Here is a 24444-nt window from a genome sequence, read left to right on the forward strand (position 1 = left end):
ACAGCTGCTATCGAGTCACTGTAGATTGATGTCCTCTTGTCGTCCAATAAGGCCATCGCTATTGCAGCCTGCTCTGCGATTTCAGAGGACGTCGTCCGAATCGAGATTGCGTTCGTTATTTGACTTTCATAATTTACGCTAACTACAGCGAAGGCCTGTCCATCGGCGTAGCGCGCTGCGTCTACGAAACTGTTCTGCGAAGCCCGTTCACGAGCCTTTTCCAGGAGAGCCTTCGCGGGCGCCCGACGTCTTCCCATGTTGTGTTCTGGATGGACGTTTCGTGGGATCGGCGCGGCAGTGATGCGGTCCCGCTGCTCTCGAGGGATGCTGCAGAACTTTGTTTTGATTACTCTGGAAGGAACGTCCAGCTCCTGTAAGATGTGTGTTCCAGCTTGTGTGGTAGATAGCCTGATGAACTGGGCCCTCTCCTGTGCTTCCGCTATTTCCTCTAGCGTGTTATGCATGCCAAGTTCAAGTAAGCGTTCTGTGGGAGTGTATATGGGGAGGCCGAGAGCTCTCTCGATTGCCTTCCTGATTAATGCATTGAGCTTATCCCTCTCCGATCTTTGCCAGTTGTGCATGGCCGCGACGTAAGTGAAATGACACATTACGAACGCATGTACCAATCTCACGAGGTTATCTTCTCCGAGGCCTTGCTGCCGGTAGGCCACTCTTCTGATTAGTCTGATGGCATTGTCAGTCTTCTTAGTGAGTCGCAGCACTGTCTGGTTGTTTGAACCACTCGACTCTACCATCATGCCGAGAATCCGGATAGCATCCACCCTCGGAATATAGCCTCCGTCTTTTGTGCGCAGTTTTATGTCGCATTCGGCGAGTGGCTTCCATCCCTTTGGTTTCGGGCCTCTGCGCTTGGGTCGATAAAGTAGCAGTTCCGACTTGTGCGGTGAGCACCGAAGGCCCGTGGACTCAAGGTATCTCTCGGTAGCATCAATCGCCTCTTGCAGGGCCGTCTCTACCTGTCCGTCACTACTTCCCGTAGACCAGATGGTAACGTCGTCTGCGTATATGGTATGACTGATACCGTCAATAGCAGAGAGTGTCCGGGATAGACCAATCATGACGAGGTTAAAGAGGGTTGGGGATATGACTGACCCTTGTGGCGTCCCCTTAGACCCCAGCTTGATCATGTCTGAAGTCAGGTCCCCGATCTTAAGGGTGGGTTCTCTGTCTGACAGGAAAGATCTCGTGTACGAATGAAAGTGCTTCCCCAGGTTTAGGCTCGACATTGTGTTTAAAACGCACGAGTGAAGAATGTTATCAAATGCCTTTTCCAGATCTAGACCTAGTATGGCTCTCGTGTCCCGCGTATTACAGTCAATAATGGGATGCTTGATGAGCTTCATCGCGTCCTGCGTCGAGAGTCCGACCCTGAAGCCGATCATATTGTGTGGGTAAATATCGTGGCCCTCCAGGTAGCGTGAAAGCCTGTTTAGGATTGCGTGCTCAGCAACTTTCCCCACGCACGATGTGAGCGAAATTGGGCGGAGGTTATCGAGGCTGGGCAGCTTGCCTGGTTTGGGGATGAAAATGGTGTTGGCAGATTTCCACATTTCCGGGACTTTACCACTGCTCCATACTTGGTTAATGATGTCCGTTAGATATTCGATGGACTTCTCGTCCAGATTCCGTAGAGCTTTATTTGTGATCTTGTCCGGACCCGGAGCCAATCTGCCGTTGAGGGCGTGGAGCGCCTGCCTGATCTCCTCAATCCCGAATTCTGCGTCGAGCTCAGGGTTCTCGGAGCCTTCGTAGTCAGGAGAAGGTAGGGTAGGGCACGATGCGATGCGGGGTGATGAAATTAGGAAATTCGCAGGCGCTAGTTGGAATCAGTTGGTGCAGGAAAGGGGTAGTTGGAGATCGCAGGGAGAGGCCTTCGTCCTGCAGTGGACATAAAAAGAGGCTGATGATTAGGATGATGATGATTATTGTACGAAAATCCGCTGTGTACAGCGCGAGGTCACGTACGTTGTTACTTGCACTGACGTAGGCACACGCAGTATTTGTGTTTGTCTACGTAGTATGTTCTGCATTGTCGCCTACCTTTCCGTCGGTTTGTGCGAAGTGCCGCCACTGCTCGTCCATTCGTGCCTTCCATTTATCAAAAATAACCGCACGCCGGAATGGTTTCGGTTGCTTTCGTTGCTTAATAACTGCAGACAAATGCCATTATAGCAGGCTATCTCAAGACATAACCTTGGGATAACTTGCAGTCATAAGGAAAAGAAACTGCTAGTTGAAGCTCCTACACGGCCGTGCTCGCGACGTCTGCCTCGGCTTCCTCATTGGCAGTAAGCGTAAAAGCAAGGAAAAGGAAAACAACACGAGTGGTATTTCCATTAAGTTGAAAGCGCACTTATTAGAGAAACGACATCATGCAAAGGAGGCCGATTACGCTTCCTTCAGCCGTCACCCAAGGACGGTGAACCAGCAGACTCACACAGATGCTATGGATAAGTGAAATTAGTTGGTTTTCGCCACCATTAATCTGTTGCCACAAGATACGAGAGATGGCCGGCTGTCTGTGACAGCCGAACGTTGTCATCATGGGCATCTGCACTTGGCGCACAGCGCTGCCGTAGATTATTTCAAATCGGCTGCCTTAATCAAGTGATTGTTATTTTTTTATTCACGCGATCTTCGCTTGCCGATTTTTGTTCACCTTTAGTCTGTTGACACTCAGTATTTTCCGCTAAATGTTTACGATTTTTATCAATTTCTTTTTACAATCTTTAGGATACACACCGCCCGGTTCTCGGCCAGTCCCTAACGGTCGGTGGGTGACACTGCTGATTGGTTCTCAATGCAAGTGTCGCCTTAGTGGTAGCATGTGGCGTCAGGGGTGGACCCCGCCGTTTTGAGGAACGCCGAACGAGAAAGAAAGAAGCAAGCGCGCATTTATTGGCCCGCCATGGCTTTTGCGAACAGGCACCATAGGCGCCAGTGGTTAGCGAAAATAAAGCCTGTAGGTGCGCACTCCCCGTGGTGTGGTCAGTCTTGGAGAGCGGACGTTTCTGTTCCTGCGCCAGGAGTCGCCGAGCGCTTGGCCTCCCGGCGCGTACGCACTGCCGAGGCCCGTGTCCGGCTGCCCGTCGGCGTCGGGCTTCACTTGGCACACGGGCTGCCGCTTCCACGACATCTTCTACGACGTCGTCGAGGACGACAAGATCCGCCACTGGAGCGACGGCATGAAGCTCGAAGGTGAGGCACACGCACAGCTTGGAGAATATTCCGGTCGGTGCACTTTGCAGCTTTTGTGTTTGTACGTTAGGGCCTGGGGTGTGCATTGAGTCACACAGGTACCCCGTGCTGGGCTCGGACTGACGACGGGACATTCAACGAGGGTTGTACCCGGGATGCTGCGACATATGTAACGCTAACAACCTGTGGGAACGAAGAAACATTAAAAGGGCCGCTGAGCGGGCGTCAGAACGGAAAATGGCAGTCGCAACGTTAAGAAATGTAAAGGCGGCTGTGTGAACAGCTTTGTCAGTAGACATTATCATAAAGCCCCGCACCGATGACGTATCATACGCGTGGTGGCGGTGACGACGTTGGAGAGTTTTCAACGATACTGAACAACTGCGCAGAGTGACTCAGGCGAATAGCGAGAAATAAACAGAGATGCGTAGAAAAGGCCTAAATTGTTTTGTATCAGTGTGCCGACCTCAAATGTTCCTTCCGTATTAGCCTTAAGCACAAAGAAGGCCGCGTGTGTGGGACAAACCTTTCCGTGAATGAATACTCTAGGCGACTAACGACAACGCACGCGCATGTAGCAGGGAAGATTGCTATTATCAATGCCTTTTCTCTAGGATATTTAATGATCCTAGAAAGCTTTGGAACGAGGTCAACAATCTGTCAAACAATTCGAAAGTGAAGCGTCCTATAAACATTGCAGCTTTTGCTTATGGTAAAACGGAGGTTGAAGCGCTCACAGATATGAATGAATACTTCATTAACGTCGGTGATTTTTAGATTTCCAGCAAGAGGGACCTCAGTACCAAAACTTGTCTTGATTCAGTGCAGAAGCGCGTAAGCTTGATGCACTCAATTTCTTTGTTTCTGACAAGTCCACTAGAGGTGAAAAATTTATTGGGTAAAATAAAAAACAACGTCTCGCCAGGAATTGATGACCTGTGTGTTGTACCAATTAAATATGTTGCGTCTCTTATATCTCTGCGGCAAGCTTAAGATCTTCCCCTCCGATCTTAAGTTTGCCCGCATATGCTCAATACACAAGTTTGGAGCCCTTAGTGACATATGTAATTACAGGCCAGTCTCGGGGCTGCCCGTGCTATCCAAAGTCTTTGAAAATGTTATCAACACGCGTCTCGTGAATTTTGTAACTAACCCGCCATGGTTGCTCAATGGCTATGGTGTTGGGCTGCTGAGCACGAGGCGCGGGCTCGAATCCCGGCCACGGCGGCCGCATTTCGATGGGGGCGAAAACACCCGTGTGCTCGGGATTTAGGTGCACGTTGAAGAACCCCAGGTGGTCGAAATTTCCAGAGTCCGCCACTACGGTGTGCCTCATAATCAGAAAGTGGTTCTGACACGTAAAACCCCACAATTACATTTTAATTAAATTTTATAACTAAGCACCACGTAATAAATGACGCACAGTACGGTTTTCAGAAAAGTAAAACAGCTGAACTAGCGGTATTATGTGTTAAAGATAAAATAATGAATGACATTGAAAATAAGCTTTATATACCGTTGGTTTCTTCATTGATCTTACGAAAGCATTTGATTGTGTTAGCCATGAAATTTTATTAGTTAAACTTTTGATTACAGCATTCGTGACGTTGCCTTAGATCTTTTAAAAAAAATTCTTTCCCACAGAAAACAGTTTCCCCAACTACTACAATAAAACAAAAAGTACCTCAGTAGTCGATTCTAGGGCCCTTGTTATGTATACTTTACATAAATGATATCTTTGATATACCTAACTCCCCAAAGTTAGTAATTTACGCAGATGATGCGAATATATTTTTTTCTGCGCGTAGACGTAATAACCTTCAGAACACGATTAACGACTACCTAATACAGCGTGATAGTTGGCTTCATGCGAATAAATTATCGCTGAACCTAAAAAGAGCTAACTACGTCTTGTTGAAACCCACTAACAAAACATGTGACAGTGAACTCACGCTGACATTCCAGAACACCGTCATAGCACGCGTAAAATGTCAGAAATTTCTAGGTGTGTGGCTTGAAGAAAGTATGTCGTGGAATACACACCTAAACAAACTAACCCCAGAAGTAAGCTGAACAGTTGGTTTATTATTCAAATTATCAGATCTAATTCCTCTGCAGTTAAAGAAAGCGATGTATTATGCCCACTTCTACCCCCCTTTATCCTACTGCACACTAGTTTGGGGTACTACGACGACTACGAATTATAAAAAACTGGAGGTATTGCAGAAGAAAGTGCTGAGGATTCTTGAGAATTATCATGGTGAACCCAAAGATCTACCAACTAATCCTTTGTTTATTAAACACAATTTGCTCAAAGCAAGTAAGATATATGACTACAAACTCCTGCTGCACATACATAAAGATAACCTGTTACATTCAGCACACACAACGTCAACTCGTTATGCACTGCGCAACGAACGGTTAATAACACCACGAACACGTACAAATTTCGGAAGGACTGTCCTCGCTTATCAAATACCCGCACTAATAAAGCATGTGAATTCACAAATAAGTTTCAGCATGAAACTCTATAAATTCAAGTCGCAAATAAGAGGTTTTTTGTTGAATGAGTGAAGAACCCTTTTAACACAAGTGCATATTCATTTTTTCATATTTCTATGTTTTCATTGTACATTCGTAGTTGCCATATCCGTATTTGATTTTATCTTGCATTGTATATTATTTTCACTATTTCAATATACCCTGTGAAGCAAAGTCTTTCAAATTGTCCTTTTGCAAATGTATCACTTTGCCTGGTGTCTGTGTGGTCCCCAGGTCCCTTCAAGTTGTCTATGACAACTTTCTTACCTGGAGGACCCCCAACATTGTGTTGGAAATGAACTGAACTGAACTCGCCTTCCCAGTTTTTCACTGAAACCCCGATCACTCCTCCGCCATTTGCACTTTCCGTTGTATAGAGTATGGCGCTCTCAGCTTTGGATGCGCTCGTTGCTTTTTTCGGCTGACTGGAGTGTCGCTTTCCACCGCTGCTTTTCCGGTGCTTCTGTGGCCTTGGCGTCCTAGGAGGCCTGCAGGAAGGCGGTGGGGTCAAGCAGTGCTTCTGCGTCAAGAAAGAGGACGCGCCTCCCAGCAGCAACGCGACTTCCTGGCCGCCGGGAAACTACTGCATTCTGCAGGTGGGATAAGCAGGCCCCTTTGTTTAGCACTTAAAGGGAGGAAGAAACTTTATGCCTGGATAGACACTTGCAAAGAGCGTGACGGCACTACAATTGCGCCACCAATCTGCTGACCCAAAGAAGCTGTCGCTGCAATGAAATAAAATAGAAGCCACAGGCAGGCGCGGCACGCATAACTCAGTCATAGCGTAAGCTGCGTGGAGGAGCGTCTCCATAGGAGACCGTCATAAACTGATTGAACACGGTAACTGCAAGTAAGCGTATTGAAAGTCGTGTTTTTAGTTGCATGCACTTGTTGAAACACACTGAGGTGTGCTTTACGGTCGGAAAAGTAGGTCGGAAAAGTGGGGCAATAAGGGTAATTTGATGTCTGATGTCAATACAAAGTCCTAACAAGAACTGATGCGCAAAGAGCTGCATTGTGTATTTGATACAAATTCTATGGTGACGTCGTCTTGCGGACAGTGCACGAACCAGGCGTTGTGGAGATCCTTCGAGTTTACATTGAAATCACCCTTCACAATTGGGGACACATCATCTTCAGGAACAAAGGTCTGTGTCGATAAGTCTACAATTTCCCTACGTTGACCACCTGGCGACGCGTACAGTGAGGCAACAGGCACTGCGCAGATGTCGCCAAGGTCGACGTCCTAAACTCTCGTTTAGGCGCACGTCAAGGAACCGCAGGTGGTCGAAATTTCCGGAGTCCTCCACTACGGCGTGCCTCATAATCAGGCAGTGGTTTTGGCACGTAAAACCCCATAATTTAATTTAAGGTCGACGTCCGGTGCTCCGATGAGTTTGAATTGCGTTTGTGTATTGCCACACCCAAGGCCTGGTGCGCGGTTCTATTTGCTGACACGACACACATGTAGCCGGTGATGTCATGTGGACAGGTCTCGGAGAAACCGAGTAGCGACAGTCGCACTAAGCTGTAATCGTGCATGATGTCAAGCCTGTGAGCAGCCAGAGAACGCACGTTTAGAGAGCATATGGCACGTCGGTGGCGCTAATCGAGCTGTGCAAAGCAACGTTGCATGATTGTGTCAAGGCGATGTCGTTTGAGTCTATGGATGTCGTCACACAGTGCTCGATCTCGGTTTTCCGCGGCGTGCACAAGGTGTAGTCGTCTTCAGCGTTGTTGATGTAAAGGCCATCAAGTGAAGTGGCTCGACTCGTGAGGGTCTTCCCAGCGAAGCTGAGGGCCGCATTTTCGGCTGACCGCACGTATGGTTACTCGCGTAGAAACTGGCGGGCCGCATTTTCGGCAGCACGCACTTGAGCGTCTCGGCGGCGAAGCTGTGGGGCCTGATTTTCGGCAGCGCGCACAGCCTTTTTGCGTCGTTTTCTCTAGAACGAACTAAACCGTCCGCCCGGCATCGACGGCGACCTGCATGATTGTGCCGCTCGCTGCACAGCGGTCTGCTGAGCCCAACGTTGCCCGGCCGCAGCCGCGCGCGAAGCTCTACGTGTCGCTTCTTCAGCAGCAGCGGTTCGTGTATACCTTGCGAGGAGACGCCGTGACGCGTTGCGAAGAGGTGACACAGGTAGCGGTGCTGTCACATCCCGTGATGCGTGTGTCACGGTACGCTGCAAGTGGAAACTGGAGGGCACAAAGCACTCGGTCCGCAGAAAGAAAGAAAATGGTTATTCCTGAATATACAATATGATTGGCAGTATTATCTGGATCCTTATAGCCTATGTGGCTAGTTTTTTATCCATACCGTAAGAGTCAGCATAAAGTGCAACCCAAAATAAAAAGCGAAAGAAAGTTATCTTATATACATGATTTAAAGTGATGTTCTAATGATGGAACAGCATTAGGGAGTTTTCTTATGAAGCTGGGTATTTCATTCTAGATTTTTGCACCGATAAATGATAAGGAACGTTGACCGTACGCATTATGAGTTTTTAGCAAGTGCAATTTATCAAGCTCACCTTGTCTACTGTCCCTTGTAGGCGTGAGAAATATTGATTAAAGATGTGGCTTGACCATGGTTAGTATTCTGTGGATTAGTGTAGCTGTGTTATAGTCGCGAGCTTGAATAAGTGGCATGACATGTTTAACTGTGAAAAAGCTGTGCAGAGGGCGCGTCCTTTGTGGCCGATGCAGTTATTCTCACAGCACGTTTCTGAATTTTCGACAGTAACAAGAACATACTGTTTAATACCACGCGCTGCTCACTTTTTCTTGTTCATTATGTCTGTTGTGAATGGCGATGTGCCATCTTTCCGTCGCTGTTCTTGCCGCATTACAGACGCAGTATTTCCCTCGCTTTCAAAGCATGCATCGTCCCAATGTGAAAGCGTGTCCATGCTCGAAACATTGAAACGTGTACAAATATAGCTTCGTACGCAGCACAATATGAAACTGCAATGCAAAGTCAGCACGTGTAGACGCTACGCGGCGCGCCTGTGACATCGCGTGAATTCCCGCGGGCTAAGCGATGGCTGCGCCGGACACCGGCGGCACACAAGATCGCCAACCGAAACGGCTATTGGGACGAGCCTGTTACAGCTCACGCTGAAAAAAAAAAAGTGAGCCCGCGGTCGGATCCCTCTCCATGGATATGAGCGGTGCTTGTGTCTAAATTGCAGCTGTCTGATTTTCTGGTATTACGACTTTCCGAAGTGACAACACATACATATTTAACGAGACGAAAAGGGAGTTAACCGAGGAGCCCGATTTTTATTTGTCATATAATAAGAAGGCCAACAAACACTGACACCAAGGACAACATAGGGGAAAGTGCATGGGCTTAATGAATGAAATAAAGAAACGATAAATTAATGGAAATGAAAGTGGATGAAGAAACAGCTTGCCGCAGGTGGGGAACGAAGGTTGGGGGATCGTTCCCCACCTGCGGCAAGTTGTTTTTTCATCCACTTTCATTTCCATTAATTTATCGTTTCCTTATTTCATTCATTAAGCCCATGCACTTTCCCCTATGTTGTCCTTGGTGTCAGTGTTTGTTGGCATCTTATGATATGACACATACAGATTGTGTTTCGAAAATGTGGTACATGTCCATAGAGTGGACCATCCTCTTTCTGTGACCGGACGACGCAGTTTTGTAAGAACGCGTCGTTTCAGACCATGCACACAACCACAAACATTTCATCTTCTTCTTCTTCTTCTTCTTCTTCTTCTTCTTCTTCTTCTTCTTCTTCTTCATCATCATCATCATCATCATCAGTCTGTTTTGTGTCCATTGCAGGAGGAAGGCCTCTCCCTGCGATCTCCAATTACCCCTGTCCTGCGCCAACCGATTCCAACTAGCGCCCGCGAATTTTCTGATTTCATCGCTCCACCTCGTCTTGTGCGTCCTCGACTGCGTTTCCTTTCTTGGAACCTATCCTGTAACCCTAATGGTCCAACGGTTATCTAACCGGCGCATTACATGACCTGCCCAGCTCCATTTTTTCTCTTGATGTCAATCAGAATATCGTCTATACCCGTTTGTTCTCTGATCCAAACCGCACTCTTTCTGTCTCTCAAGGTTATGCCTAGCATTCTTCGTTCCATCGCTCTTTGTGCGGTCCTCAGCTTGTTCTCAAGCTTCTTTGTCAGTCTCCAAGTCTCTGCCCCATATGTCAGTACCGGTAAAATGCACTGATCGTATACTTTCCTTTGCAATGATAACGGTAAGCTCCCAGTCAGGAGCGCACGATGTCTGCCGTGTGCTATCCAACCCATTTTTATTCTTCTGTCAATTTCCTTCTCATGATCAGGGTTTCCTGTGAATAATTTACCTAAGTAAACGTGCTCCTTCACCGACTCTAGAGGCTGACCGACTTCAAAAATACACGTTTCATTAGAATATTCACATTTTCACGGTGCTGATGTGACACGTACATTGGTTTTGGACTGCATCGACCTGAAAATATTTAGGCTGCATCGACCTGACGACTGTGTCTGACCATACACTATGGTCGTAAACAATACTCATTGTAAAATTCTGCAAGAAATATCAGCAACCATCATGCGAATGCACAATACGGGCGTAAATACATGATCCGTTGCGCGAAATTATGACTTCGCTGTGCCTTTAACGCTTTTGTAGCCTCCCGTTCCTGCTTTCAACTAGAGCACACCCAATTATCCGTGTTATTGTACATCCTCACAGCGCAAGATTATGGCCATAAAGGCAAGTAAACAGCAACAAACAAAACAAGAAAGGTCAACATTTCACTTAAGAACCAAGGCCAGCATTCACAAAAAAGGAAAATTCCAGTCAATCCCAATGCTGAACATACTATTAGCGAAGGGGGCCGGCAAATGGTAAAGAGCACTCATACGAACAAATATAGCTTTGCGAATTCGGTCCTATGGGATATATACGGGAAAAAAAATTGAGCACCGACCCACACACGCTCACTCGTCATCGCGTCCCATTCGTTCTCTAAAGATAACACATCGTGGGCATTATGCATGTGGGCTCCTGATCACTCTTACGCCCGTTCACATTTCCAGAAGCAAGATGAGCTGCTCACACATCACGCGCAGAGCAACGTAGCGCGTTTCCCTACAAGCAAACGCGCGCCGACATCGTCGCAGTTTTTCGTGGCACATCCCATCGCGACACACCGAAAATGGTGTCTTTGTCGTCACTCTTCATCATCTGACTATATTTATGTCCACATTCAGGACGAAGACCCCGCCCAACGGTCTGTAATTACCCATGTCTTACGTTACAGCTGATTCCAAGTTATGCCTGCAAATTTAATTTCTGAGTTTCATCGCCCCACCTAATTCTCTGCCGTTCTGGACTGCGCTTCCCTTCCCTTGGCACGCATTCTGTGACTAGACCACCGGTTACATGCCCTGCACACTAGATGGCCTACCCAGCTCCATTTGTCCCTCCCGTCACCTAGAATATCGCCTACCCCCGTTTTCTCTCCAATGCAGACCGTTGTCTTCCTATCTCTTATCATTGCGCCTAACATTTTTAGTTTCATCGCTTATTGCGCGGTCCTTAACTTCTTCTCAGGCTTCCTTGCTTAACCTCCAAGTTTCTGCCCCATGCGTTATTACAGGCAGAGCGCAATGATTGTAGAACTTTCTGTTCAAGGATAGCGGTAGGCTGCCCGTCATGATTTGATAATGCTTACCGTATGCGCTCCTGCCCAGTTTTATTCTTCTGCAAGTTTTCTACTCGTAATCAGGGTTCCCTGTGAGTAATTCACCTAGATAAACGCACTCTTGCCCAGATTGTAGAGGCTGACTGCCGATCAAGAATTCTCGTTCTCTTGACAGGCTGCTGAACATCACCTTTGTCTAGTGCATATTGATCTTGAACCCTAATGTTACACTTTGCCGCCTAAGTACCTCATTCTCTTGTTACTATGCATCTCCAGCGTTGCTGAACAGGACAGTATCATCTGTAAACAGCAGGTTGCTGAGATATTTGTTGCTGATCCTCACCCATGCTTGAATACTTATTTTAAGCGTGAAGTGAATGGCATTGGAAAGATTGCGTCTCCTTGTCTGACCCCTTTCTTGATCGCATTTTCCGCTTGTGGAGAAGGTATTATTTGCTGAAGCTGACGTCGCCATTCTTCATCGCGCCGTCCACCGCAGACAACAACGTGGTCCACTTTCGCAAGTACAAAAAAATTACAGGGTCTCTTAAGATCTCTCTTAAGAGGTGAACGGGGAAAGCCTATTTTTCCTCCTCTTATCATTCGCCTCTTTCTCTTTACCTCTTTCTTTTAGCCATTACTGCTCAGTACTAAGCATTTTTTAGTCATTTTAATCAATTGGGATCCTTACAAGCCGTCGTTAGATATGTTGGTCATATCTTAGTCACTACACATCATTAGTAGTCATTTTAGTCGTTATTACTACACATTGCTACACATTCATAGATATTTCTGTTCAATTGTGGTCATTACCACCGTCGCTAGACATATTCGTAATTTCTTAGTCATTACAAGTCATTACAAGTCATTACAAGTTATTTCAGTCATTGGTCATTGCTAGTCATTCTTAACCTCTACCAATCTTTATTATAACGTTATCATTCACTAACTGTCGCTGTCAATCATTTTTCATTCTTTAATCTGTCTTCATATGGCGTGATAACGCTTCGGCGAACACTCCGGCGGTCAGGTCTGCTGACGCAAACTTCACCACGAGCCTAGAAAGGCTTTCGCCTTAAAAACCTGGCGTCGCCAGTTTTCCATCACCTTACCGCAAAGCGATCTTCTCCAGCACAGACAGAGAGAAACATCTTGGAGGACGCTTAAGCTTCGCCTTTGAGAGTGGAACGTGATAGCGTTCAAAGATCCCTGACTGCTTCTCACGCTTCCCTGAAACTGCAGCTTGAGTAACCGTAACGTTTACCGGAAAACGCTGGCGGCGAACGCAATGCACGAAGGCGAGCTTTCTGATACGAACGCGGCCTCTTGCGTGGCCGATCGCGAGGTAATGCGCAGCAGCGCCAAAGAAAGTACATCATGTTCAGGTTCGTGCTTTTGTTTGCACTTAATATTTAAGTATGAGAGGATTCAACATAAAAGGTGTGCGCTGTCCGCGTTTTGTTTCGTGACATTTGGTTGTGGGCTGTCATTCTCAAAATACCAAGGAATAACTTTGTCAAGAATGTAAAACAAGGTATGAGCAATTTTAGTGATAGAGTGGTGTAGTAATATAGCCAGCATATGCCGCATATTATATAGCAAGGCGTGGCATATACCTAAACGTATACGGAAGTTTTAGCTCACGGACAACTCCACCGATGCCGACACCGGATTCTTTTTGGAACGCGTTCAGTCACTAATGTCACCAGCGAGAGGGCAGTTAGCGGAAAGGGATACGTGTGTCTCCGCGTGACGCGCACCCTCGCCTCGAGCACTGCACGACTGCGCCACGCCGTGAACCGGCGGCAGTGACGTCACCGGTGCTTTGTGGAAATAATAATGATGATAAAATTACATTCTTGGGTTTGACGAGGCACGCCTTAGTCGGGGTCAAGGAATTAATTTCCACCACTTGGGGTCCTTTAACGGACACACAATGCGCGCGCTTTGCGACGAGGCCCGGAAGCAAGTGGCACATCCAAGGCCAAAAATTGAAATGCTGGGTTTCTTAGCATGCGCCCAATGCACGGTCGTTTTTACATTGCGCACCTATCGCCACGGGCGACCACGATCGGATCCGCGACTTCCTGCTCAGCATAGCCGCTGAGTATACCGCCGCACGTTGGCCATAAAATAATTGGATCGCATCAGTTATAAAAGCATATAGTGCAGTAACAAAAAAGAGCTCGAAAGCCGCATTGCCACGCTGTTCGGTCATGTTTATAACACCGTGAGCAATCGCACATATGCGTCTGTAATATCATGAGAAGCTGTAAGGTTGGCAGTGATAGGGATTCGGTTGGTTCATGTATAATTTGTTGGTGATTGATGGCGTGACGGTGAATTTCTCCACCGTTGGCGCTTCTTGAAAACAGCTGGATGTGCACTAGTTCGCCGACCTTGATATGGCCTTGCCGAAGCACGAAACCTTGCAAACACACATGTGAAAGGCCTTTGTTATGTATGCACGCAAGAGTGGGCGCTTTCTTTCGGCGCAGTGCTGGGGGAGCTACAAAATGGGTTCCAGAAGCAAAGGAGGTCAGAGGACAATCCATTCTGATTGACGCAGTGTGTCGAAATAACAGAAAGGGAACACAGGCCTCCATGGCTAGCACTTCTGGATATCGAGGGCGCCTATGACACTGTAATCGAAGAGCATTGGGGGGACACTAGAGGTGGAAGATGGAGTAACTAATCTTTTAAACGATGTCTATAAAAGTAACAAGGTGGTTATAAAATGGGAGGAAAGAAAGGTACCTGAACTTGTACAGATACATAGGGGGCTTAGGCAGGGGTGCTCTCTGTCACCTTTGTTGTTCTTGTATCTACAAGGATTAGAGACAAATTAGAGAGGACTTGGCTTCAACCTTTCTGTTTTCACGCAAGGAGAATGAATTGAGCAGCCGTTACCAGGACTGATGTACGCGAACTAAACTGTACTTATGGCACACAACAAGGAAGATTTATTTATTTATTTATTTATTTATTTATTTATTTATTTATTTATTTATTTATTTATTTACTTACTTTCAGGACCCGAAGGCACTACAGAAAGGAATGGGGGAAACATAACAAACAATTTGTGCAAATAACATTGGATTTAAGCAAAGACATGTTGAATGACGTTCTTGAAGTTAGTAGTGTCCGTGATGGCGGCGATGGCAGCGGGAAGATGGTTCCATTCCGTGCTTGTTCGAGGAATGAAAGAATCACTGTAAAGATTAGTCCTACATTTCGGCACGCCTACTTTAAAGCAATGATCTGTACGAGATGAAACATAAAACGGCTGTCTGAGAAGCTGCTCTTTTAATACAGGATTGAAGTGGAAAATTTTATGAAATAGCGAAAGGCGAGCGCATTTTCTACGGGATGAAAGATCGGGTAAGTTTAGGGCATTTTTCATTGCTGTATCGCCGGACTGACGCAAGTAATTTTATAAAATGAATCTATCTGCGCTGTTTTGGATTGATTCGAGGGCAAGAGCCAGAGTGGTTTGAGCGTATTCGAGATTTGATCGCACCAATGTTCGGTAAAGAATTAAGGGATGAAGGCGCAGATGCAAAATTACGACGCAGGTATCCAAGCATGCGGTTAGCATTATTAAAGACTTACTCAATGTGGGTGTGCCATGAGAGGTTATTTGTGATATGGAGGCCGAGATACTTGTATGAGTCAACAGGTGTTAGCTGATTATTGTTAAGAAAGTATAGGCGCGTGTTACTGCATTTTGAACGGCGGGAAATTCGCATAGCTTTACGTTTGGTTACGTTAAGTTGCATTAGTCATTTGCTGCATCAGAGTGACACATTATTCAGATCATTTTGCAGTTTACATGCATCAGATGGATTAGTAAAGTACACAGTCGTCAGCGAAGAGCTTAATAGGGGAAAATGTAATGCAGTCAGGGAGGTGGTTAATATGGACGAGGAAAATCAGTGGACCCAGCACCGATCCTTGCGGCACTCCCGGTGCGGAGCAAGGAGAAGAGCAATCATGAGCTGTTACATACTGTGTTCTGTTAGTCAAGAAGTCTCTAATCCAAGATAAGACTTTAGGATCAATATTAAGTTTGCTGAGCTTAAGGATCAGTAAATTATGTGGTACCGTATCAAATGCCTTGGCAAAATCAAAGATAATGTAGTCTTTATCAAAACATAGGTCAGCAATAAAGAACAGGTCATTGGTAAATGATAATAGCTGAGTTTCACATGAAAAGTGCTTCCTAAAGCCGTGCTGACAAGGGTTAAAAAATGAATTTGTCAATATGTTCTAGAATTTTGCAAGGAATACTGGTTAATGAGATAGGGCGATAGTTCTTGGGTGAATGTGTAGTACCTGACTTCTGAACTGGAACCACATTCCCATCTTTCCAATCGCCGGCTATAATTGAGCACGGTATGGACTGTTGAAAAATTTTAGAGAGAATAATACATGAATACACGGCAGTACATTTGAGAATTTTCGGCGTGATTTTGTCGGGTCCTGCAGAGGAAGATAATTTTAAGCCGCTAATTAGATTTGTTACACCGTCCCAATCTATTACAATGGGGTCCATGGGCGGGAAATTCCAAATGACAATCAAACGGTTACAAACAGGTGACACTTTATGAAAAACTGATGTGAAAGCATTATTCAGCACAATGCAGAATGCATCCATAGGAACAGTGATGTCGGAATGTTCTAAACGTATTTGGCTGTTAGTTTTGCCGCCAACAACGCTCCAAAATTTACGAGGGTTACTGCGCAAGTACGAAGGAAGCGTAACAGTAAAGAAAACTTGTTTTGCTTCAACAACCGCCCGAACATAAGCAGCGTTAGCGGCTCGATCGTCTGACCGACGCACAACGAGGCTCGAACGTTTCGCGCATCGAAACAGTTTGTTACGTAATGTTGCATTGAACCACGGGGAACGTTGGTCAGATTGAACAATTCTTTTGGGCGCATAACGATCAATAAGGTGCAGTAATTTGGTTGTATACATCAGCCAGTTTTCGTTGACCGAACGCTGATCAAACTCAGCAATAAATTCATCAACAATGCGTTCCATTTCTACCGCCATAGCCTGAACATTGGCTCTAAAAAAAATCACGGGTATGCTTTACACTTTTTTTATATACAAATACGAGCTTGCATATCAAAATGCAACACTAAGTGATCACTTATTCCTGGCTGGTAACTTATCGCCGAAATAAGGTCAGGTGAGGTATAGTGAGCATCAAATCAAGGTTAGAGCAATTAGGAGTAATGCGTGTTGGTTGGTGGATGAGCTGAGTGAGGTTGAAATCAGAACATAGGTTTATGAATTGAGTGCACTCAGACGAATTGTGCTCTAAAGAAACAAGTTGGAATTGTCACTTAATGTTCGGGAAGTTAAAATCGTCCAGAAGGAAAGAAGGTGAATTCGGATATCTTACAAATAATATGTTAAGGATATCGTGAAGATCGGAACAAAAAGAGGGTGAGGCAGTAGGCGACATATAGCATGCGCAAATAATGAAGTCACGAGAGGAAAAATTTACGCGTACACAAATCAGTTCCAAAGAAGAGGCAGCACTGAAGAGTTGAGCGCATCGGCGATGCCAATTAAAACGCCTCCGCCTGAGCGAACGTCGCGATCGTACCGATAAATGTCGCATGCTTTTTCACAACCGAATATTTCATTTTGCATATACTTATTTTTGCCGACAACCACGTTTCTCTAAGAATGATAATATCTGCCCTTCAAGAATTAACGATAGAAGAAAGCTGAGCACGCTTGTTGAAGATACTACGTATGTTTGTAGAAAGTACTCATTGCTGCAAGGGGGTCGAGCTGAAGACAAGCTACAGAGGCTGTGGGTTTGGGGCCAAAGTTTTTTCGGGCGCACGCGGCTCTCGAACTGCCTCAAGTTCGCACACCCTATCTGTGGCTGCACAATAGATGTACGTCTTTTTATTCATTAAAGGCTTATTCGAGCGTAGAGGAAAAGATGTCTGCAGCGTTGCCAAACTCGATTAACTTTTCCGCCATTGCCGCGTTTCTCGGCAAAAGTCTTCACATATAGAAACGCCTTAATTATTAGGTTATTTTCTCTCTGATAAAATGCTTTCTCGTGTTTTATATGAAGCGAACGTCACAATTAGAGGACGAGGCTTGGAAGCCACAAACTGTCCCAGTCGGTCGGTTCTAAAAATGTTAAGGCCAGAAATGTTTAATTGAAGATGGCGTGAAACAAGGTTACAAATGTGAGCTTCTGACTCCTCGCAGGTCTCGGACGGCTTGTCGGGGATTCGATAAAAGATCAGGTTGTCCTCCGTGACTGATCTTCAAGATTATCTAACCTTGATTCGAGCTCGGCGCCATGCTAATAATATCTCCCGAGGGCTGCGCACCTTCAAGAGGTTCAACAATTGTCTCAAGAGTTTGTAGTCTGGTTGATAGGTCTGAAACCTGTTGAGCAAGTGTGTCTTCGTTTAAGGCCACCAAATGCCTGCATTACCTCAGCGTGACGGGATTCAAATTGCGATGGAAGCGTGGCTTGCAGGGGATCGGTGGACATTTGCGGCAAAGAGGGAGATGGGTTCAAAGTTTAGTAACAAAAAATCGTCAGTCATGGTTTTTAATGATAGTCAGGGCGGCGAGAATAGGGTACAGGAGGTTACGCTGGAGGCAGTGGACAAGTGCAAATACCTTGGCATGTGCCTAACAATGGGGCTGAGTATCTATTGGAACAGGAAGAATATGTAACGACTAAAGGTAGCAGGAATGCAGCTGTGATGAATATTAGGGCGCTATGGAATTACAACAGGAACGATGTTGTGAGAGGGATTTGGAAGCGGGTGATGGTCCCTAGTCTGACTTTCGGCAATGCGCTCCTGTGCATGAGATCAGAGGTTCGAGCAAGGTTGGAAATTAAGCAGCGAGGGGTAGGTAGGCTTGCTTTAGGGGCACATGGAAATGCACCAAACAGGGGGTGCAGGGTGGCATGGCATGGACATCCTTCGAGGGCAGGGAAGCTAGCAGCAAGATAGAATTTGAGGAGCGATTGAGAGAAATGGCTGGAAAGCGTTGGACACGGAAAGTTTTCAGTTACTTGTACATGGGAGGAATGTCGACACAATATGGAGGAAGCGACACAGAAAACTGTCGCGCAAATATTTGGACAACTGTATGGAAGCAAGCCAAGAAACATCGCTTAAGAAAAAGGTGAAAGAAACAGAGAGGGGTCTGTGGAAAACAGGGATGCAGATGAAATCGGCACTGGGAACATACGGAACTTTCAAACAGGAAATTGCCAAAGAAAATATCTGCGATAATTCTAGGGGAAGCTCTTTGTTGTTTGAATCCAGGACAGGAGTATTACCGAGTCAAGTACCGAGGGTACTGCGCTGCGCGTGGAGAGCCAAACGGCCGAACACCTGACGGCACACGCCGTGTAGAGGGCGCAAAGCAACGGGGCAGACTTGTTCGAACGGGTAGAATTGACCGAACGGAGGTTGTCAGATTGGTGGCTGAAATCAAGGCAAGAGTGAAATTTCACCCTCCACTAAGTACAGAATGTATAATTAGTCGCTGCTAAGTGGCGTGTGCCGCCGCCTTATCTTAGGTGGGCCTTACTAAGGATGGGCCTTGCCCATCCGTCGTACGTAGCGCGAATGCGTAAGCGAAGACAGTTAGCATAGGGCGCGAGAGGTCGTGCCGGTGTAAATGCAGACGCCACTCTGGGCCGGCAGGTGGGCGACACGTGTCCCGAGGGCTTCCCGAGCGGCGGCGGCGGCCACGTGACCTGGATCGACCGGCGGCCCTCGGACCCGGAGGCGCGCAACCGTGCCGAGGGGTTCCTGCCGCGGGGCCGATACACGGCGCACAACACGACGCTGTACTTCTGCTGCCGGGCCGACGGCAGCGTGGACGCGGCCGTGCGGCTGCCCACCGACCTGCCCTTCTACCTTCTGCAGTGCGTGTGCTGCCGTGCAGCTTGGGAGGTGGCGGCGAACCGCCTATGGTCGCCTAGAGTCGCACTTCGCGGTATCCGTTTTGGTATAGACTGTCGGAACCCAGGGGCCGAATCTTATAATGGTTCGGTTGGGGAACCGTTCGTTTGGCCTCACCTAATTGGCCAAAATTTTGGTTACGTCACAGGTCGTCAGAGGCAGCGGGGCGGTATCGCAATTTATGAATACGTCACGCATCTGTCAATCATCTTCAAAGCGAACCGGTCGTAGGAACCGGCGAAGGGGTAGTCCACTTTGGGTTCCGTTGCTGTGGCTTGGCTGTTGGCTTGCGACCCTGGCCGCGCGCGCCGGTCGCGCGACTCCGGATACACGCGGGCGTCGCGCGCGCGTGCGTTGGTTGCTTCGGAGGCTATTATTCGCCTTTGTCGTCTGTTTGGCGTTGCTCTTTCGGTGTCGACTACGGCTGGAAGTGCCATACGCGTCCGAAGAAGTGACGGATAATGAGTTGCACCGCCCTTGCCGCCTTTCTAAGTAGACTTTTTGCAGGCTACGCTACCAAATGGAGGAGAGTCGGGTGCAAGCGTACCAGGGGTCATTCCACGCAGATGAAGGAATATTACGCGCTGCGGTTCATCGCCACCGGCCTGCAGCTCCCAGAGCTCGGTCGGACGTGAAACATTCATCGGAGTGGCCTAGATCTCTGCTGCCGACACTGTACATGAAGTTTCTCTCGCAATTACTGCGTTGGCAGGTAGAAGGGCTAGGTCAGCTTTCCCGTGACCTCCGCTTCAAAAACAATGCCAAGGAGATATTTGCATGGTGAGATCGAATTCCCAGTGCTATCGCCAGCGTGAATAGCTCACAGATCGCCGTTCAGCAATCAGAAGGGTTCAACCTATAGGCTGGTTCAGCTCTTCTTTCGTTCGGCTGATAAAACTATAGAGTCAGGATGGGAAGGTCTCTTATTTGGCTGCCATTCTTTCTCTAGTTCCGGGAGTGCCACACTTTGTTTATCAATTTCACGGCACAGCGCGCACCGTCAGCACAGCACTCTTCGATTTTACTTCGCGCAAGCAATGCAGGGCCCGTATATCATGATGTTTGATTTGAAGTTCCATTGTTTCTATCACGCGACGCGCCGTGGGGCAGATCGCAGGGATAGTGACAGCGCGACGGCGAGCGAGTCATGTCCGAGCCGATGACGAAGGGCTAAAAAAGAAGGAAAATTGATATAGTCGGCTAGTAGAGGTGTCCCTAAGAACCAGTTCACGATTTTGTCGCGCTCGCTACTTAAGAAGTGCTGGCAGTGCGTTCCTGTTGCGTGCATCGTGCGAGCTCCTGGTAGCAGACGACACAGCACTGCGCTCTGCCAACTCGTTCACGCTTGCGATACCGCCTGTCGGCTCAGAGTGAAAAAGAATGACATGAATAAATTACTTCTGCATTGCGTAAACGCCCAGCACCACACGTTTATACTTCAGAACTTTGCGTATAATATTTGATTTACATTTTACATTTATTTAGCAAGCAGAAACATTCTGCAATTCCTCGATTAACTCGTCATATAATGACGTACACTTCAGAGGTGGCACTCTCTCATCTATTGGTGGCGCCCTCCCCTTCTTCCACCACCGTCTTGGGAGTGGCACATCTAGTGACGTAAGCGGCGAAGCGAACGGTTCGTATTCCGAACCGTTAGAAGATTCGGCCCCTGAACAAGAGATGGCAGCGCCGGCGCGGAGCGTCGCTCTAGCGGATATCTCTGGCGCGCGCAACGCTATCGGTGATATTCGGCCGTTTCTCAGCCAGGCGAGTTGGGCTGAGTCACTTGCGTTTCGCGAGGTAGCTATAATGCGGCCTAGAACGTGTACTCATCACCACTGGTCGGTCGCGTACGTTGCCTCGAGGTAGAAAACAAGCGCGTTGGAGCCAACATAGGATGACTCATTCCGTTTCCCGGATACACGCATCCTAGCTAATGAAGCAGACGACGGCTTGTACACAGCAGACGAGGGAAGCGAGAAGCGTTTTTGACGGAATGATCATGCGCTTTGAGCTAACTGCTTTATTTCTACTGCGGAGGAAAACTTTTGCTTTACCGAGAACCTTAGGTTCAGTGGCTTCATGTCAGTTTCTTAGGCAAAACGTCAAGTTGGCATCACGTTACGAAAGCAAAATGGGGCCATCAGCGCCATTTTATTTGCGTCGCGTCTACGTCACGGACCGAAAAAAATGGCGGAATGTCCAGAATAGTGCCCCCACAGCGGACTACCCTTCCGCCATTTCCGCTCTTAGCCAACCACGGGTTCACTTTGGAAATGATTGACAGTTGCGTGGCGTGATCATAATTTGGGGTGCCGCCCCGCTGTCTCTGACGGCCTCTGACGCAAGAAAAATTTTGACCAATCAGATGAGGCCAAGTGAACCGTTCCTCTTTCAAACCGTTATAAGCATGGTTATAAGATTCGGCCCCTGAACATCTGCCTAGCAGAGCGAATATGACGCCACTTCCTTTCTCGCTTCTCCTCTACCGGGGCGCACCTGCTTGCTTGCTTGCCACAACACCGCACGCGCGCTCATTACATGATCTGACGTCAGCACAGGAGAGGGCGCGTGAGGTGCGCTTCGTGCGCCGCTCGCTAGGGGGCTACGCTCCGCCAGCTGGCGCGCTCTACGCTTCCTCCTCGCCTTCTTCGCTCCTCGCCCGCATATCGTACTAGGGAAAAGGCGTTCGCTAGCTTAACCTAAAGGACACGAAGTGCGAGTCACTAATACCCCTGTAACACGGCCGCGGCTAAAGTCCTTTTAACTCCCTTCAACCAAGGACGTCTTTATCTCGAGGGAGGTGCGCGCCGTGTCACACGGCAGTCCTTTAGCAAAGGAAGTCTAAGGAAGTTCCTAGCGAAAGGAGATGGAAGATCTTTCTTGCAGACTGAAGGGAGTACTCTTGTTCCCAGCGTGCTTGAATTTCGAGTCAAGAAATCACCCTCATTTTTATTAATTTCGCTTTTACCAGCAATTATAACTCTTTCTATTGCATATAATATAGCATTTGAACACTGATAAAGATATTTGAGTTGAGCAGCTACATTCGACTCTCGAACCAGGCGTTCTCGGAATGGCTGCTGTGTTTGCCCTGACTGCGCCATTTTTTGTTGTTTTGGTCAACGCGATTTCGTAAGAAAAGACTAGTAACCAAAACTTTTTAGCAATATATAACGTGTTTCTTTCATGACTGCGTACGAGGTGAGCAGCGCCTAATGGGCCCCCAGCGGCAGCTTTCAAAAGCTCGCTTATAGGCCTTGTGACACGGAGCTAACTCCTTTGAGGTGAAACTCCCTAGCAGTCCTTTAAGGGAAGGAAGTTTGAAGGAGATCCGAATTGCCCGTGTGACACGGGTATAAGACACTTAAGTCAAAGATTAGGGTCGCCTACAATTTTTTGTCTTTCGAAGCCATCGTGCGCCGCGCATCACGGTAGTCATACATCACTGTAGAAGTTGCCTTCATGCAGTAAACTGGCGTCGTCTAGGACTTGTGATGAAACAATGGAGACGAAACGTTGTCACATTACGTAACGCACAAAGAGCGTGCTCTGTCAGTCGTTCTCTTAGGGTAACTCGTCGGCGGAAAGCCTGCGCAGTTTTGGTACTACATCAGGTAATGAGTCTGGCGCTGCAGCAGTCGGGGCTCGATCTTGGCAGGCTTGTTATTGCTCCGCCTACACATCTTTTCTTGTCACCGTATACGTGTCAACATGAGTGGATCAATTCAGTATCTTGGAAAGATATGCGCGACAACTCCTTGACTGCGATTGTCTTGGGAAACCTAAATGTCCGGCACGGGGGGGGGGGGGGGGGGTGAGGGGTGAGGGGACTCCCCTTTTCTCGTGCTGTCCACAAGTATAGAATACTTGCAGGACCGCATAAAGTGCCCTGTTTATCCTACTGCACGGGCATCACTTGTGCAGTTATTACCTCATGGCACAAATGTTAAATGCCATTGCCTTCTTCTCAGGTGTCTATATGTATTCGCACAGCCAGCCTGAAGAAGAGGCAGGCGTTGTGCCCCTTCCGATGTCAGTCCTGTTCTTTTGTTGTCGTTTCTTTTTTCGTTCTTTCTATATTTGTGCATGTGTTTCTCATCAAATAATGACAACACTGCCAAACCTTTATAATTGCGAATCAGCTTTAACATAGTGAACACCATGCAGTGATGAGTTTGATATTACCGCGAGCTTCGACATTTACGTGAACGTGTTCTTTATGCTATAGTTCCGAAAACAAGCGCAAGTGACCCATATAATGCAAATGGACCCTCACGATAGGCTAATTAAAAGCGCTACAGGGAAACGTAGTAAATTGCGTTGTCGTATACGTTGCCATACTTCCCGTCCTTTAAGACGTGTCGCCGCCTGAGCGTGGCTCGGGAGTCAAACAGCTGAAAGACGCGACGCAGGTACGACGGCGGCGCGTGCCAGAAGGTGCAGGGCATGTCCGTGTTCGAGCAGTCGTTCCACTTCATGGAGGACGAGCTGGGCGCCCGGATGACCGCCGAAGCGGACCTACACGGCGGTGTGCCCAAGTTCAGAGAGGGACACCCGCGGGTGGACTCGACGCTCTTCGACCGGGGACTCGTGCTCTACTACTGCTACTACGACGTGGGTGCGTGCCACCTTAAAGTTGGCGTCCATTCTGCGACACGGCTGCCTATAGTAACTGCGACACCTGTCGTCTTGGACCGCGGTGCTGCAGTGCCATCCGCAACAGATGGCGCCACGGGAATGCTTGGTGCATAATTACTCTACGCGCTTCTACAGGTATACCAGAGTGGCGCATACGTCCGCCATCTCTCGCACCAAGTGAACCACTGTTATAAGAGAAAACCACGCGCCACGCTTGCAGGATCCGTGGTCAACACAGCAGCAATGAGCGCGTCTTGGCCCGTTGTAGCTACGGACAGTTTTAAGGCGTGCGGGCTCTTACACCCTAAGCCTCTTCGGTGTCGCGCAGTGGCGGGCGCCAGAGCGCTTTTCTCGCTTTCTTAAGCCTTCTGTATCTATCTACATTGTA

At 47.6% G+C, this 24444-nt stretch overlaps 1 protein-coding gene across 13 annotated transcripts in view; it reads left to right on the forward strand.

The window, feature by feature from the left end:
* LOC142582184 (uncharacterized) overlaps positions 1–24444 on the forward strand; it is a 236207-nt gene that overhangs the window by 121482 nt on the left and 90281 nt on the right. For all 13 annotated transcript variants that reach the window (XR_012828386.1, XM_075691581.1, XM_075691587.1 and 10 more), the window contains 4 exons: positions 3048–3219; positions 6244–6356; positions 19152–19375; positions 23831–24036. Coding sequence is in view for 12 of the 13 variants with exons in the window: in XM_075691581.1 (XP_075547696.1) it covers positions 3048–3219; positions 6244–6356; positions 19152–19375; positions 23831–24036 (715 nt within the window). In the remaining variant the exon portion in view is untranslated. The remainder of the gene's footprint in view (positions 1–3047; positions 3220–6243; positions 6357–19151; positions 19376–23830; positions 24037–24444) is intronic.

Source organism: Dermacentor variabilis, chromosome 5 (assembly GCF_050947875.1).
Source record: "Dermacentor variabilis isolate Ectoservices chromosome 5, ASM5094787v1, whole genome shotgun sequence".
NCBI lineage: Eukaryota > Metazoa > Arthropoda > Arachnida > Ixodida > Ixodidae > Dermacentor > Dermacentor variabilis.